General features: G+C 38.6%; 1 protein-coding gene across 1 annotated transcript; it reads right to left on the bottom strand.

Annotated features, from left to right (window-relative positions):
* Positions 1 to 6711: 6711 nt before the first annotated feature.
* LOC124285601 (thioredoxin domain-containing protein 5-like) lies at positions 6712 to 17839 on the bottom strand. Its single transcript, XM_046721863.1, has 9 exons — positions 17672 to 17839; positions 16889 to 16982; positions 14640 to 14798; positions 12799 to 13002; positions 11416 to 11502; positions 10750 to 10884; positions 10462 to 10544; positions 8865 to 8991; positions 6712 to 7974 (listed from the first exon to the last, which is right to left on the bottom strand). The coding sequence occupies exons 1-9, from the start codon at positions 17830 to 17832 to the stop codon at positions 7846 to 7848; spliced, it is 1179 nt and encodes a 392-aa protein (XP_046577819.1). The 5' UTR covers positions 17833 to 17839; the 3' UTR covers positions 6712 to 7845.
* Positions 17840 to 17903: the final 64 nt, after the last annotated feature.

Raw genomic sequence — 17903 nt, 5'->3', positions numbered from 1 at the left:
AAACAAATTCCCAAGTCTCTCGTAATTTCTATGGGATGGCTCAAACTTTTTATCAGGATTTGTTGCATTTCATTTGTGTATTTTGAGGTGAGATTATAAAAAACACTGCCAGGAAATAACTAATACATTAATTCCATAAAGGAAAATGTTTTGCTATTAATTCACCACTAATAGGATAAATTTGAACACAAAACTGGTCTCTCAGCAAAAACAATGAAAAGAAAAAGAAAACAATACAATAAACTTATATCTGCAGAATTCCAAGTTGAACCTTGGTTACCGTACCAAATGCGGAGGCTAATTTTATGTCCCCAACTTTGCGCTACATGCGTGTTGTGGGATAAAAAAAAGGCCAAAAGGTAAAAAACCTCCTAGGACATAATCAATACAACCCATATGACCATTTATGTACAAATTACTATGAAGAATAAAATGATTTCCTTGGATACTGTCGAATATAGATTATGATATCAAGTATCGCTATACATGTATATTACACAATTATCGGCTTTACTTTGGTGTTAAACGACCCAAAATATCAGATATCAATTAAGTCAGAAATGAGGTTAATTTTGTCAGAAATATTGCAATAGCTTAGGTATTTTGAAAAACAATAAAGTAAAGTTTCTAAAAAAATCAATTTCAGTCGCCAACACAATAAACAACAATAAAGCTGTATTTTACAGATTCCGTTAATCTTTTACAAATTGCGTTAAAAATTGTTTATACATTTTGCGTTAGGTGTTTACATTTTGCGTTAAAGACATTTTTTACATATTGAGTTATATTTTACGTTTTGCGTTAAGTTTTTACATATTGCGTTAGTTTTTACATATTGTCTTGATTTTACATATTGGGGTTGTACAAATGTCATCCTTCACAAGTATGAGGGATGTTGTAATCTTTGATAAAAACAAATAAATAAAAACAAATGGCATGGTCTTTTTAAGCTTCACTCATATCTGATCCACTTTCATTGTCTCATTTGGACATAGCTAAAGTATACAAAACAAATACTGATGGAGACCTTTTTAAATATATTTATTCCTTTATATATGACTGTCCAGAAATCTGATGAATCACATCAATCATCACAGTAATGGCGATGCACACACTAGCACTAATCGTGAATCATTCCTCTCACATTGAATTACCCGCATCATATGTGGTTGGAGTTCAAAACAATGTAACATTAAACAAGTTGACAGAGACCACAACAACCCTGGATAAAACAGGCTACTTCGAAACTATCACTAAAGACAGGGAAAGTCCTGATGGTCCATGCACAGCCGAAAAACACACAGTGAACACTCTGTCTGACCATCTGGACACATTGAGGAAGGTCAAGAATTACAATTAGTATTCTTTTTGGCAAACTGGAGATGAAAATTGAAAGGTATACAATTTTTTGAATGTTAATGGACATGTTCATATGGCAAATACAATCTGTTTTCTTTTTATGTTTTCAAATTTGAGACAATATCAACTATGGGAAATGTCAGAAAAAAGGCTGTATTTACAGTTCATGGTTCTGCTTCTTTCAAAGACTTGCTCTTGGTGAAATATCAGAAAACACTTCCTGAAGGTCTCTAAACTTACTTCATTCATCACATTTACCTCAACTGATCATTTGATGGTATAAGAACACATACACTTTGACATGAACAAAGTCTAATTTAGATTCATATAGACACCTCTAATAACCTCCAGGACTCTTCCAGACAAAAGTTTTTGTTATTTGATAATGCAGTGGTTGTGGACCAGAAGGAGTTGTTACTCTTTAATCCTCTCTATAGTCCGTTTGGCTCAAAATCGGACCGATGAATTGCAATCTAATTCGAAAACTAATAAACATAAAATACTCAATGAACGCTGATCATAATCAAAACATCACACCAACTCTGTGAGGTTTTTGCAGAATTTTGTCCTAAAATAAAAAGTTGTTTAACAATCTATCATTAAAATATTGACACAGTTCACTATTTGTTACTGAGGGAGGAGTGCAGAGAAAGGGACAGCCAGGTGTTCGAGAACGGATGGAGACGGCACAGCACAGGTTAATGAATAAATAACTTTGTCTGTGAACGTGCTTCTCGAACACCTGGCTGTCCCTTTCTCTGCACTCCTCCCTCGTAACAAACAGTGAACTGTGTCAATATTTTAATGATAGTTTGTTAAACAACTTTTTTATTTTGGGGACAAAAATTCTGCATTTTAATCACAGAGTTGGTATGATGTTTCGATTATGATCAGCGTTTCATTGAGTATTTTATGTTTATTAGTTTTCGAGTTAGATTGCAATTCATCGGTTCGCTTTTGAGCCAAACGGACTATAGTTCAACTTACAACAGTATTGAATGTCATATTAACATAATACTGTCTATATGTATATCATTACAGTTACAGATACAATTTGTTATGAACAATCAAAGCAGCCTTCATTATTCCATCAAAGTCAACATGCAAGCATACAAACCTCTCACAATGTGAAACACATTCAAATGATGTTAGACAGTCGTGTATAATGATTTCTACATTCAACACATGAACATGATTTACGGAGTGTTAAACTGGACAAAGCCTATCCACACACCAGCATCACGATGTCCCTACCAGAGTTTACAACACTATACCTGCTCCAGAATGATTGACAATTTGTGATGAGGCTAGAGAAAATGTTTACGACATCCTATCTAGTGACCAGCATGGAATATGATAAAGCTAATAGTTTCATCATCACCAAAAGACACTATATGTCAAACGTCGAATACAAAGACGTCTTTGTGCAACAAGTCGTTGGTCACTGGCGACTAACCATTTGACCTGAACATTTAAAAAAATACTTTGTTGGTTCCTATAAAATATGTTTTTTTTTTGTGGAATGCCAAACACCAATTTCATTCCTGTGACAACAAACTGACATTTCCAACAAATCATCATAACATTCTGGCACACTTAAGGGAGGCAACTCTGCACAACAATCCAATGCCTCAGACAATAGGCCACCCTATCCAGCTTTAAAGTGTAACTCGGGTACATGATAAGTGTAATAGAAGCAAAATCACATGACATCACCGGTATGGTGCTGACCAACTAAATGTAACTGTGGTGAATCTACAGCTTTGAACCCACAAACAGCAGCTCAGCATGTTACCAATGTTCTGAACTGCAGCATGTTTAATTCCTGGCCACCCTGAACCTAAGTTAATCAGGAGTGTGAACTATCACATTTCAATTTACATATTATGCTTATTTAACCAGGCAATAAATACTGAATGAGTTGGGAGATTTACATATTACAGTATATATGTATAATATATTATTATTACACAGGTAATTTACACTTATTGATTAAATATGAAGCTTCCCTGAATGCAATACATTTCAGGATGTTCCCATTCCAGAGAAGAGAAGGATAAGTTTTTCTATCTGAATGAAATGGTTCAAAGAAACATTGTGTGACAAATGTTTAAATCCAGAAAAAATGGTGTGATCCTATTAAAGACTACAAAAAACTAAAAAAAACAATCAAATAAAACTATAAAAAAATATTTAATATGTAAGTAGTTGTGAGGAATCTATCACCTCAATATCTCAATTTGTTCATTGGCTCAACTACAAGATCCTTAATACAGGTTGCTGTGTCCCAGTCCTACACTTTCCATGGTTACTCATATTCAAACATGTCTTAGTTTTTAATTTTGCTTCAGTTTCCAATGTGTTTTAAATAATAATATTCGTGGCCAAAACATCTTTATGAATACTGTGATGATAGACATCGCAGTTGAAATGAGGCATAAATTGTCCTCCAGTGTCCATTATAGAACGTAACGAGATACAATTCCTAGCTACAATGTAGCATAACAACAAGGCAAGGCTCATTAACGGACAAATCTCAAAGTATTCAATTTCAAATGAAATGTAAAACAAACCAAACCAAAAAACTCCCAACAAATGAAAATACTGCAGTCAAGATGAAGCTGGGAACTTGGGTCAACCTTTCCAAAAACCTCTGCCCTCATACAGTTCAGTATGTGTAATGATTTAAGATGTAGTTTGACCACACATGGAACGACCAACAACTGAAGCAGGAACAAGATATATCAAATAAAATATCTGATTTCAAGATATTATTTTAAAGTAAATAGACCCAATGGGCACCACCTTGTTCGAACTGGGTAAGGTTGGATGGTAAGTTTTCATACAATTTCAGCTGAAATGGTTTTATGGGTCTGCAGCCATCAGATTTCACTGTTTATTATTGTAAAGGAAACCTAATGTTTCAATTCCAGACCCCACTGACTGAGTGAGTGAGTTTAGTTTTACGCTGCTTTTAGCAATATTCCAGCAATATCACAGTTGGGGACACCAGAAATGGGCTTCACACATTGTACCCATGTGGGGAATCCGAACCCGTGTTTTCGGTGTGACGTGTGAACAGTTTAACCACTAGGCTACCCCATTGCCCCTACCACTTTAGAATCCTTGACACTGATACAGTGTTGACAAAGATCATACCCACTGTGAATCCGGGAATCCGAGTACAAGTAGATGAACCTGGCAATAGTTGGACGAGCAATATGGTGTACCTCAGACCAGAGACCTCAGACCACAGACCACAGACCCAACATTGGCATACCTCAGTTGAGGCTCTATAGCTCAACCAACACCAAAAATGATGTCCTGTGACAAACACATTTCATATTTGCATAGAGAAGAAAACACATTCTCTGAGTGTTAGGTCACTCAGTGACACAGTCATATTTCGACTGCTGAAAGTCAATGGAAAGATGTCAGCACATGTGGTTATCCAAAGACACAGACATGATGGCTGTGAAACTTTGTTCATCAATTTCATGCCAGCCATCATATTAGAAACAGAAAATTGTGAAAGTGGATTTCACAGTAACAAATGTATGCTATACACTCTACTGTATGATGTAACTACATGTTAAGATTTAACATAATCCTATTATTGAACATCCGGCGGACATTGTGTACAATTGTCACTGCCGAGATAAGCCTCTGCCTCTGTCAGTACTTGACACTCTCTTGACACTGCCGACATGGTCTCAAGTTAACACTGCCTAGACTAGACACTTAATTCTGTCTTGACTAAATACTGTCAAGAACTGACACTGTGACAACACAAAGCATTCAGTAGATCTATACTATCAATCTTAAATTCATAAATATACTGAGGGAAACAAATAAGGGAACAGCACTTCATAGCAGTGTTCCTTTATTTTTTCTCAGACTCCCTCCCGCAGCGCTATTCAAAGCTGGTGATGAAAACTGGACAATATTAAAGGAGCACTTGAATTTTCCTGTGTTCCTCTATTTGTTTCTCTCAGTATACAGTACATATGCGAGCAGGTTAATGGGCAGTATCTGGGTACATGTAGGAGTCGGCGTACATACAAGAGACCACTGACACAATACAGGGTCTGCTCCTGGGAAGCATCTACAATGGCACTGTACATATACTTGTATCTGTATCCTGTATTAGCACTGTTAATACCACAATTGAAATACATTTGTCAAAACTAAACTAACAATCACTGGGGCTTTTGGTAGTTTACGCTGCAGCCTCACATCCCATAGGCCACTTTGTTCTATTTACTACATAATACTTGACTAAATATGTGTGATGACCTTCTTCATCAAATACTTCAACATGTAAACGAAAATAAAAGAATGTTTCTGTTCACTCATTGTACTACTATTGACATATTACATTGACGAAAACAAAGGACTGCTCTTCAACCCTTATTTTCATTGCACAGAAGTAAAATATAGATTAAGCAGTCCGTAATTCAAGTGATAAACAAACCCAAAAGATTAAATTATCATATGATATGCTTTATACCTGCACAGTCCTTTCAACCCCAAACCAGTTCTAGTTGACTCCTCTTCACCACCAAAAAACTTACATAGCTTGTGGAATTGTAAGCCTCGTGATCAATACCAACAGAGAGACATAGATCCATTCATACCAACAGGAATGGTACTGATATATCCATACCAACAGGAGTGGTGATGATGCATCTATACCAACAGGAGTGGTGATGATGCATCTATACCAACAGGAGTGGTGATGATGCATCTATACCAACAGGAGTGGTGATGATGCATCCATACCAACAGGAGTGGTGATGATGCATCCATACCAACAGGAGTGGTAATGATGCATTCATACCAACAGGAGTGGTGATGATGCATCCATACCAACAGGAGTGGTGATGATGCATCCATACCAACAGGAGTGGTGATGATGCATCCATACCAACAGGAGTGGTAATGATGCATTCATACCAACTGGAGCGGTGATGATGCATCCACACCAACCGAGAGTGGTAATGATGCATTCATACCAACCGGAGTGGTGATGATGCATCCATACCAACAGGAGTGGTGATGATGCATCCATACCAAAAGGAGAGGGTGTTGATGCATTCATACAAACAAGAAGGTTGTTGATAAATTCATACCATTAAGATGATGCATTCATACTAACATCATTAGTTTTGATTCATCCATACCAACAAGAGGGACGTTAATGTATCCACACCAACATTGGTTTTGAAGTATTCGTACCAACAAGGAAGGGTGCTGATGCATCCATAGCACAAGGAAAATTGTCGATGCATCAATACCGACAGAAATTTAGTAAAAAATATCAAATCTTGGGCCAAAATATGAAAATATTAATTTCGTTCATTGTTTTTATTAATTTGCAAACATGATATGATGAGATTACATTACATTACACAAAATATTTAGAAAATAGATTTTCCAAACTGACAAACACTCATGTTCAGATCAATTTGATCTGAGTCAGTGGCACCGAGTCAGTGTAACATCAGTTGTATGTCACAGTGAAAAAGTTTTTACAGTCCTTTTTGCAATATTTCAGCACATTTCAGCAATATTTCAGCACTACCACATTGAGGGAATGGGTCAACTCATCGGACCCTAGATCCAGGCATGATGAGCATACATTTCATAATTTCATGAGGACCAGTGGTATTTTCAATATTCACTGGACCCACAACGTGACTTTTGAAAGGAAATACATGTACTTTACTTGATGGTAGATACAATGAAAGGTCATTCACATGGACGGCACCATCTCAGTGATCTGGATTAACAGTTCCCCATATAATGAAACACTGACAAAGGGTGATCTTCCTTTGTAAATATGAAGTAGTGGATTCATGAGATCCAAAGTGACAGGTTACCATTGCATTTTCTTTTACTTGTTAAGCCATAATCTGTGTCAGTTGTGGAGCACTGGGTCATCAAAGATGCCTCATTATGACCCTGATCGTACAACTACATACACTGACATCAGTCATCGTTAAAAGGTCAAGATTTAGGGACTATTCATAATTTATGGCTAGGGTGGGTGATGATGACTTTAAGGGGGGTCACCCATTTTGTTCTGGGGAGGTGGAGGAGTCACCAATGAAAAAGGTACTAGGGGGGTCAGCAATTATGTACATCAATATATTTTAAAATTTATGCCTAAACATTATGGGATAGGGGGACGGGGCATCGATTTTGTACATGACATGCCAGGGGTGGGTGGGGGTGGGAGGGGTGTCACTTACTTTGTACAAAAATCTTTGGGGAGTGTCATTCACATTGTTCATGCTTCTCCATGAAAATCATCACCACAGCCCTAGCCATATATTATGAACAGTCCCTCATGCTCAACATATTTACTTTATAATTAATATTTTCTATCCCATTACATTACTTGAAGTAGCATCTCTCACATAGATATTACCTGACACATTGTAAGGATAATAACTTAAAAGTTGTACAAAGATTTAGGTGAGTCTACAACTCATCCCTCTTTATTTTATTTTGTTCAACAAATGAGAAGAGTGACTCCATATCTCTAGCACCATTATATTCACTGATCTTCACACCATTGTTGAATAAGATCAGTGTCGGATAGCCTCGAACCTAGAAACAAATAAAAAAGATCAGAATAAGTAACTATCAGTGAACATTTGGGCAAACATCGCAATGAAAAGATCCAATGCCATCTTTAAAAGCTGGACAAAATGTCATCTCTGGCAAGTCAAGTTTTCAAGTATATTGATCATGTTGAGGTACAGATTGTTGCTGAACAGATTGTTTACAGATTAGATTAGTTTGTTTATTTGTAGTTTCATGTCCCACCCAGTACTATTCAAGCTGATGGTGCCATGTAACTTAGCTGGAGAACACAATCCAGTGATCGATATTATGAACGCCAGTTCACACTATCAGGGTAAGGGACAAACTAACAACCATGTTCGCCAAACTGACCACACGATTTATTTAGTTTCAACTGACAACCAGTATAGATTGTGGAGGGCTTAGCCTGGAATAACGAGGGTCATGTGACATGATACTTATGGTCACTAAAGTTAGGGTAAATCTAATAACGTAAAAACATCAAAAATAAATTATGAACTTGGACAGGTATCAATGTAATAGTGAGTTTAGTTTTACACCGCTTTTAGCAATAGTCCAGCAATATCACGGTGGAAATGGGCTTCACACATTGTACCCATGTGGGGAATTGAACCTGGGTCATCCCGTGACAAGCAAATGCTTTAACCACTAGGCTACCCCACTGCCCCTATAATATAATAAATTCAAGTGTCAACAGTTGCTTCACCATTAATTCTCAACAAAATGTACCCTGATGGTGCACATAATATCGACCACTGGTTTGTGCGGCCCAGATTTGATAAGAGGCCAAAGTGGTACAGCTAAACATACTAAACACCCTGAAAGTCACGTAACACAACAAACAAATAAATGTTAACATGAAAGCATAACACCTCAATACAATCTGACAATACCTCATGTTTCTTGCACAGTGCCCCTTGTACGGTGCAATCAACCTTAGCAATATTGACATCTCCAACATCAAAAAACTTCTTGGACAGTTCTTCCCATACTGGTGCAAGCCGTTTACAGTGTCCACACCTGTAGAACAAGAGTGAGTGAGTGAGTGAGTGAGTGAGTGAGTGAGTGAGTGAGTGAGTGAGTGAGTGAGTGAGTGAGTGAGTGAGTGAGTGAGTGAGTGAGTGAGTGAGTGAGTGAGTGAGTGAGTGAGTGAGTGAGTGAGTGAGTGAGTGAGAGTGAGTGAGTGAGTGAGTGGTGGTGAGTGAGTGAGTGAGTGAGTGAGTGAGTGAGTGAGTGAGGTGAGTGAGTGAGTGAGTGAGTGAGTGAGTGAGTGAGTGAGTGAGTGAGTGAGTGAGTGAGTGAGTGAGTGAGTGAGTGAGTGAGTGAGTGAGTGAGTGAGTGAGTGAGTGAGTGAGTGAGTGAGTGAGTGAGTGAGTGAGTGAGTGAGTGAGTGAGTGAGTGAGTGAGTGAGTGAGTGAGTGAGTGAGTGAGTGGTTTTACGCTGCTTTTAAACAATATCCCAGGAATATCACGGCAGGGGACACCAGATATGGATTTCACACATTATACCCATGTTGACAACAAGCAGGTGGGTAATGGTGGGGAAAGAGTAGCTACCTTCAGCGACTCACATAAACAGTGGCAAAGCTGGATTTAGAAAATAAGGATTTGCACACTCCACCCTGCTTATGTGAACAATAATAGGGCATTTTTATAAGCAAGACATCTAGGGGTGCATATCCCCTGCAACATTTACCCTGGGTATGTCCCTACTCTCAAAAGGATAAAACAGCATTGTATGTTAGTGAATTATTCTGACATCTCTTAGGCAGTTTACACAGTATAATGTTCTAACTGATCATCTAAGCTATGTTTTATCCTGGATTCATGGACTAACCTTCCATTATGAAGGGGCTATATTTAATTGGGCATTGCTTAAGTCTGTCAAAAATCTGCGTCTGAAGCTCACCTAAGCATGAGTGAGTGAGTGAGTGAGTTTAGTTTTGCGCCTCACTCAGCAATATTCCAGCTATATGGCAGCGGTCTGTAAGTAATTGAGTCTGGACTCACCAACAGTTTATCAAATGTTACTCTCTGTATGTACATTCAAATATTTTCTGCATAAATACTTAAGATTAAACTTATTTTCACAGCTGAAGTTTACACAGTGAAGTGCACAGTTAGTGGGAATTAACTTGGTCACATGTTTAGGTCCACTACTTATAAATATCCCAAATTTCATCACATTTTAAAGAAAATGTCTGAGTAACATCAATGGCAACACATACCTTTTTCAATATGGCTGTCATGATGACCATATTGAAAATCAGATTCAAACTTCTTGATCAAATAAGGATTTCATCACTGTTGAAGTTTCAGCTTCATTAGTAAAGTGGTTTATGAGGAGCAGATGCTTATGACAGATCACGCAGATATATCCATGACATAAACTCATGTAATCTGAGGTAAATATATCGAATATCAATTCCATGAATGGGTACGACTGACACAAGGCATTGTTTTAAGATGACATTAAAGATAGCTACTAACCATGGTGCAAAGAACTTGACAAATACCATTCCCTCGGCCAAGACGTCATCAAAGTCATCAGCTGTTAAGTCTAGCACTTCGGGCTGCAAATCACAAACACATCTAAATATACTTACTAACTTGTGTCAATCCTCCAACAAATATTAATTACACTTGTGCATCCATGTACACACTTTTAATACGGAGTTACCAACTTTTATTTCTATTTCTTTACATAAGATAATTAAAAAGGAACCATTTCCAGTTTAATAATTCTGTTATACAAGGCCTTGACATTTGCCCTCTGACCTCTGGTTCATCATCCAGGCTACCCTCCACAATCTTCTCATCTGTCCTGTGTTGTTCAGACTGATCCTGGTCAAGCATCCTCGACACGTACTGTTTCAGGTCATCCAAGTTGCGGGCTCCCTGGTACTGGTCAACCTGGTCAACATAATAGGCAAAACTGACCACATGAAGCTGAACAGAAAAAAGGGGTTCAGAGCTAATTAATTTAGCCACCTTAACACAGTGACACAGTGTGAAATGTGCTCAAATCTGTTACGTCACTAAACATGCTAAATTGTCAAACAATATTTGTTCCATACAGGATGTTATATCAAATGCATGTGACTGACTGACTGAGTTTGGTTTTACTTCGCTTTTAGCAATATTCCAGCAACATCACGCTTCACCATTGTACCCATGACACCAGGGTCTTCAACACATTCAGCATCTTCATCCCAACATACATAGGGACAATAAAACAATGTGAGGTGGGGTGTCTTCCAGAGACTTGAACATAATCATTAATTTATTGAGGCCTAATTCAAAGTCAGCATTAAGCCCCCTAATTAACAATGAACAGATTTATAAAAGTTGGAGTTTTCAACTTAACAGTAGCAAAATAGTTTAGGAGTTCGGACATTTTCCTTGAGTTACCGGTACTCTATCTTATATTAATGGAGACTCTACCTTTTGCCCATCCTTCATCCACAACAATGTGGGGTAGCCTCGCACAGAATACAAGTCACAGATTGAACCAGTAGCTGTGCAGTCTATCTGTAACAGAATCCAGAAATCTTTATAGGTTAGTCTGTTTTGCAGTTTACAATCAGCCACTGTAGGTCACCTTGATATATAGCCAAATGTTTTGAATAGTCAAAAATGTCTTTCACAACATGCCTGCTATTTTGAAGTCAATGAGGCCAAGACATAAGCTCGTTTGAATTCCTGATCATATCTATTGTAGCCAGAGCCATTACAATACTTGTTGAACAACAAAATAATTTGATGTTTAAGGTGAGGTGAGGAGAAATTGGGTTTAACGTCGCGCTGGAGAATATTTCGCTCATATGACGACGTGCATGCGTGTGTATGTGTATGTGCGGCTGCTTGTACTAGCCCAGACTGAAGCTGGTTTTATAGTGCTATGCCGCAGTGAAGCATGAATACCCCACTCAGACACATTATACTGACTCCGAGCCGACCAGTCCTTGTTGTACCCATTAATGCCGAGCGCCAGGCAGGGGACCAACAAGTACCATATTTTAACGTCTTTTGGTATGACGCAGTCGGGGATCGAACCCGCGACCTTCTGCTCTCCGGGCTGACGCTCTTACCACTACACCACGGAGGGAGTCTATTTGATGTTTAAAGTATTGAAACCATGATATATGTTCACTGTAACAAAGAGTTCAACTGCATTTACATTAAAGCGTGTCATCATTCTGGAGAGCAGAAAGTGACACGATTGGTATTTGACACCTCACGGAACTGGCAGGACTGCAGTCAGGTCGAATCTGACATAGTTAAGTTAGCTTGTGCTGTAACACAATGGCCAGGATGTTTCTCCCTATATTAACCACTGGTTTGACTGAACCAGAATGGGTTTTTAACAAGCTGTTGCAAGTTAGTTGCCACATTTTGTGATAGCTTGCAATTGTTATGTAATATGATGGCCAGGATGGGACATTGCTTACAACATTAATCACTGGTTTGTCTGACCCAAAAATATCACACTGGCTGGGACATTGCTCACAATATTAACCTCTGGTTTGTCCGACCCAAATTCCAAATGGCTTGGGACATTGATCATAATATCAACCACTGTCTGACCCAGAATCCCAACACCTGGGACATTGATTACAACATTAATCACTGGTTTGTCTGACCCAGAATCACAACAGCTCAAAGAATGCTAACAATATTAACCACTGACCTTATTCATTATTTACAAGCTGATGCAATTTAGCAACAATACTCTGATATCTTGTCATCGTGAGTTAACATGAACCAGCCACGCAGCTACTATTTACAGTGCCGTTGTGGTACAGCCAGAATGAACCCAGCACCTACCTTTGCTATGCTGACATCTTCATTGTACTGGAAGCTTTTGGCCAGGTCCTCCCACGTGGGTGCGAGACGCTGACAGTGACCACACCAGGGTGCGTAGAACTTGATGAAATGCTGGCCATGTTTAATGTGGTCTTGGAATGTATCTTCTTTCAGCTCGACCAGTTTCTGGAGAGGCTCAGGAGGCTGTGGGTCACTCTCCTCTCCCTGAGTGAATTTGTGGGTGAGTGAGTGAGTTTAGTATTATGCAACTTTTAGCAATATTCCAGCAATATCACAGCTGGGGACACCAGATATGGGCTTCACTCATTGTATCCAAGTGGGAAACTGAACTTTGGTCTTCAGTGTGAGGAGAACACTTTCACCACTAAAAGCCGCCTCTATCAGGGTAAGGGCGGTGGGGTAGCCTAGTGGTTAAAGCGTTGGCTTGTCACGCCGAAGACCCGGGTTCGAATCCCCATATGGGTACAATGTGTGAAGCCCATTTCTGGTGTCCCCTGCCGTGATGTTGCTGGAATATTGCTAAAAGCGGCGTAAAACCAAACTCAGTCAGTTAGTCAGTCTATCAGGGTAATATTGATATTAGATATGAAGGGATGAGTTGTTTAGTCTAACAGATATTGATTGTTGAAAAACTTATTGAGTATGCTTATTGCTGTTTACACATCTGCATGAATTTGAACTGATCTGGTTGGGTTCCACAATAGAGGAAGTGGTAACGCTTTTGAACAAATTCAAACTCGAAATAATGCTATTTGAAAACTGAAAAAGAGCACATGGATAGATTTATCATGCTATTACAGTATCTTTCGATAGGTCATCACTGCTTTGACACAACAGCACTTGACTGTACTAGAAGACAGAGCTCCAGATAAGCTACGTATTTGCGTAAAATATGTTTACATATGCTATAGAAAAGTTGAAATACGCAAGAAATATAATTGCCAGCGTATGAAAAAACACTAAATATTTACGTTTACGCTATGTCAAAATAACAATGCATATTTACCCAATACATCAAAATCATGTTGCGCATCGTATCATTCAAGCCAATCGAACTTAAAGTTTTTCAATCATTAAATATTCGCGATTAAGAAAGTCTTGAATAATGATCTAAACGCAATTAAAATGTGCAACTGAGATTGACTACCAATCGCAGTTTGTTAACCCATCACTGATTGCTCCATCTATAAATAGCAACCAATCAAATAGCTGTTTTCTTTCTGTAAACAAAGCGAAATGGTGAGCAAGTGTTGTCGAAAGCTTCCACATGCTTAAAGTAAAATATCTATTTTTTAACGCTTTACAAACCGAAAACAACTTCATTAGAGGACTGCTATATGAATTAATAGGCAAGTCCTGTGTTTCACAATCAGAATCAATTGCCGGTAATATTTTAAATGAACTTGTAACATTAGCTATTCACGGCGTGGAAGTGAAACAACATGATGGGGACAAGGTTTAGAAAGACATGGCTGTTATTATCGTCTAATAGCCATCTTGATATCTTGTTTTACACCAAAACGGATGTAAACTAAGGCACATATTATTTCTTACAGCACAAGTGGATAAAGCTGTCTAGCTATAAATTAGCTATAATTTAGCATTGTTGGGAGGATTTTGTCTTATTTTATTATTGAATAAAAACATGTCACACCTGTTATTTGTATTTGAAATGAATACCCGGATATTAAAAAGATGGTGGGTATCTAAAAGTATAGATACCCACTTGAAATTAGAAATACCCACTTAGTTTCAAAAGTATGGGTATCATACCCACATGTCAAAAAGCTTATCTGGAGCTCTGAGAAGTGATACAATTACAAAACACAAACATAACTTACCTGACTGAACTGTTCCTCAACAAAAGCTTTGAGAGAGTCTAAGTCCCTTGGACCCTTGTAGCGTGAAAAGTCTGTGGAAGACTCATAAAAGAACTTGAGTGTTGGATATCCAGTAATTCCCTGTGCAGCACACACTGCTGTCTCCTCAGTGCAGTCCACCTGCACACAGACAACATATCACCAGCGTATAATGTGAGCTACAGTCAATGCCACTCCTTCAGAGACTTGTATACACTACTGCTCCATCACTCACAACTATGTACGGTGAATATCCAAAGTATTTGTGATGCATAACCTTAGCTATCAAATAATCCATGATTCTTGCGAATCTCACATTATGTGTGCATCATTTACATAACACTTTACCGACAAAACAAGGGTTGACATAAAGACAAAAAGAGAAATGAGTAAGGTGAGTGAGGGAGTTTAGTTTTACGTCGCACTCAGCAATATTCCAGCTATATGGCGACGATCTGTAAATAATCGAGTCTGGACCAGACAATCCAGTGATCAACTGCATGAGCATCGATCTGCGCAATTGGGAACTGATGACATGTGTCAACCAAGCCAGCGAGCCTGACCACCCGATCCCGTAAGTCGCCTTTTACGACAAGCGAAATGGGTAAGGGAGGACTTGACACTGCCAGTGTTTTAGTGACATACAGACATGACATACAGTTTTTCAATGCTGAAATTATTGCCAACTCTATTTACGTTGTTTATATCACCAACTCAACAATGACATTGATTTGTAAATCAAATTTTTATTAGTTCCTCTGGCTGAGAAGCATAGTAATGAAATTGGCAAATACACAAAAGCAAGGGAAGGAAATTTGAGATTGCGAGAGCCAGGAGAATGGATACAGTAGTTAGTGTAGGCTTCCAAAATGAGAACCCTTGAGATATATCGAGGCCATTTGCTACTTGGAATACAGTCAGGCCACATTAGTCCGGACCTCGATAATCCGATTCCCGCGATATCCAAATGGTAGCTTGCTGTAACCAATCTTGTTTACTATGTAAACTCATTAACTGTTGATTCATTAATCCGCCGCTTCACTCTCCGCATCAGGATGTTAATTAGCGGTAACGGATTAGCTAATTACACCGGTGGTACATCAAGAAGGTTCGGATAATCCCCTTACCTCGTGAGCACCATTGATTAGCTCTGAACTTCATTGGTAAACTTCAATGGTAATTGATAAGTGAGGTGACATTTCTGAGTTGAACATGTCGTTAGTTTGTGATTTTAATCAATTAATAGGTCTCACTTGTGCAAAGGCAACTGGCACCAACAAATTTGAGCAGTTTGTCATCGCCAAATCCAGACGTCCCAGATGTTTTGGAAGAGACTTTAACGCAGAAACGTATGTTCGCTATCGGTTCAACTACAAAGTGTCGATGACATCAGATATGTTTGGTGATTGGCTGAGATCTTTTGACAGACAGATGTGATCACGTGGTTGACACGTGATCTTACTTTGTGACAAGGCCGCCAGTCACAAGTGTGCCAATGTCAAATTGACCAATGTGCCTCCTAACACCACTGTCATTGGCGATTTCTATAAACCCGAGTGAGTTTCTGAGTTTTGATTGTTATACAAACTGTAATAAAGTCATTTCATGCATGTACGTGCGTACGTTCTTGTCTTGGTATGTCAAAGGGAAGTAACTCTACTGTTGTGGTGTACATAATGGTTCGTTTCAGTAGTCCGTACATTTCACTATCCGAACGTTTTTTATGAAAAACGGAAGCGTTCAGATTAACGCGGCCTGTCTGTAGTATTCTTTCTGTTATTTTGAATTTATTATCGTTAAATACAAAGTCACACATGGATCTGTACTACCCGAAAATACATTGGTCTGGTCCTAAATCAGTTCTTCAAAACATTTGTAGAATATTCATTTGTTTGTTGTTTAAATGCCATACTCTGTAATATTCCAGCATAATGATAGCTGTATGTAAATAAGAAAGCATGGGTTCTGATCCACAAAGCGTTCGTAACGTTATGTCTTGTTGTGACTCTATAATTTATCATAGTCTAGCGAATGTAGTAGGGCTACGAACATTTTGTGGCTCGGGACCCTGGACCAGTGATTGATATTGTGAGCAATGCTCCATGCTGTATTGATACCATGACACACAATCAACCATGGCACTGAGCTTGATCTATGAAGTAAACTCCAGACTCCTGGGGATCAGTTCTTCCTCAGTTTCTGCAGGTAGAAGTTGTACAATTTGAACTCACCTTAGCAACAACAACTGGCCTTTCTGTTGAGTCCACATTATAGATTTTGGCAAGTTCATCCCATGTTGGAGCGAGCCTCTTGCAGTGGCCACACCTGTGCATAACAAATATTGATTTTTGTAAACATTTGTGATAAAACAGGTGGTATCTTGTATCATTTCAGTGAATTGATATTCATGAGACGAATTAATCAATTGCCACCTGGTGGGGTCATCTGTGATAAAACATGGATTGATGAACATTTGAGATATTTCTGATGACATCTGCTAGCCCTCAGACCGAAAGTGAATACATTTCACATATAGGTCATGATTTGCTGGGCTTGAAATTCCATTGTACATGCTTCTCCATAAAAGTCACCATCACATCCACACCACCACTCTAACACACACACACCCCCACCTCTAAAAATTATGAACAATCCCTTAGTAACATAATTTTGATTTTGTAGAGAATAATTGCAGTTGCCTTGGTGATTACGTCCCCCTACTATAGAGAGGAGTTTACCCACTTCGGTGTGTACAGAACCTGTCCTAAAAAGTAACGCCCCTTTATAGCAAACGCGTCCATTCCGGATGTCGGTGTGTGAAACATCACACTGACAACAGAATACTTGACACAGGATACACACACAGTGATCATAACAAGAAGCTCGGCATGATTTCTGTAAAAATAAACGTTACATACGGAGAAAGGATGACAAGCCACACACATCTCAATTTGTTTACCTAACCAACTGGGTCCATTGATCGGCGTCAACTTCGAACCAAAAAGATAACTTACCAAGGTGCATAAAACATCACAAAATGTTTGTTTTTAATGACATTGTCATTAAATGACTCTGCCGAGTAACTGTGAGCTGCTTCACCATGTTCTGCATCGGCTACAACAGCAGGGAAAACAGCACAAAAGGATAGCACCACGTACACGATGCAAGTCGCCATGTTGATGTCGTACAGTGGTCTGAAGACCAAATACGACTTCGATTTTTTTCCGACAACGTTTCTACAGAATT

The sequence above is a fragment of the Haliotis rubra genome, unplaced genomic scaffold, assembly GCF_003918875.1.
Source record: "Haliotis rubra isolate DU_JTF1 unplaced genomic scaffold, ASM391887v1 Scf364, whole genome shotgun sequence".
Classification (NCBI taxonomy): Eukaryota; Metazoa; Mollusca; class Gastropoda; order Lepetellida; family Haliotidae; genus Haliotis; species Haliotis rubra.
This window is presented reverse-complemented; position numbering and strand designations above follow the sequence as displayed.

Coding starts and splice junctions, on each gene's coding strand:
- LOC124285601 (XM_046721863.1), bottom strand. CDS start 17,832: ATGGCGACTTGCATCGTGTACGTGGTGCTATCCTTTTGTGCTGTTTTC. Junction 16,983..17,671: donor GTGATGTTTTATGCACCTTG/GTAAGTTATCTT, acceptor TGTTATGCACAG/GTGTGGCCACTGCAAGAGGC. Junction 13,003..14,639: donor TTGAGGAACAGTTCAGTCAG/GTAAGTTATGTT, acceptor AAATTCACTCAG/GGAGAGGAGAGTGACCCACA.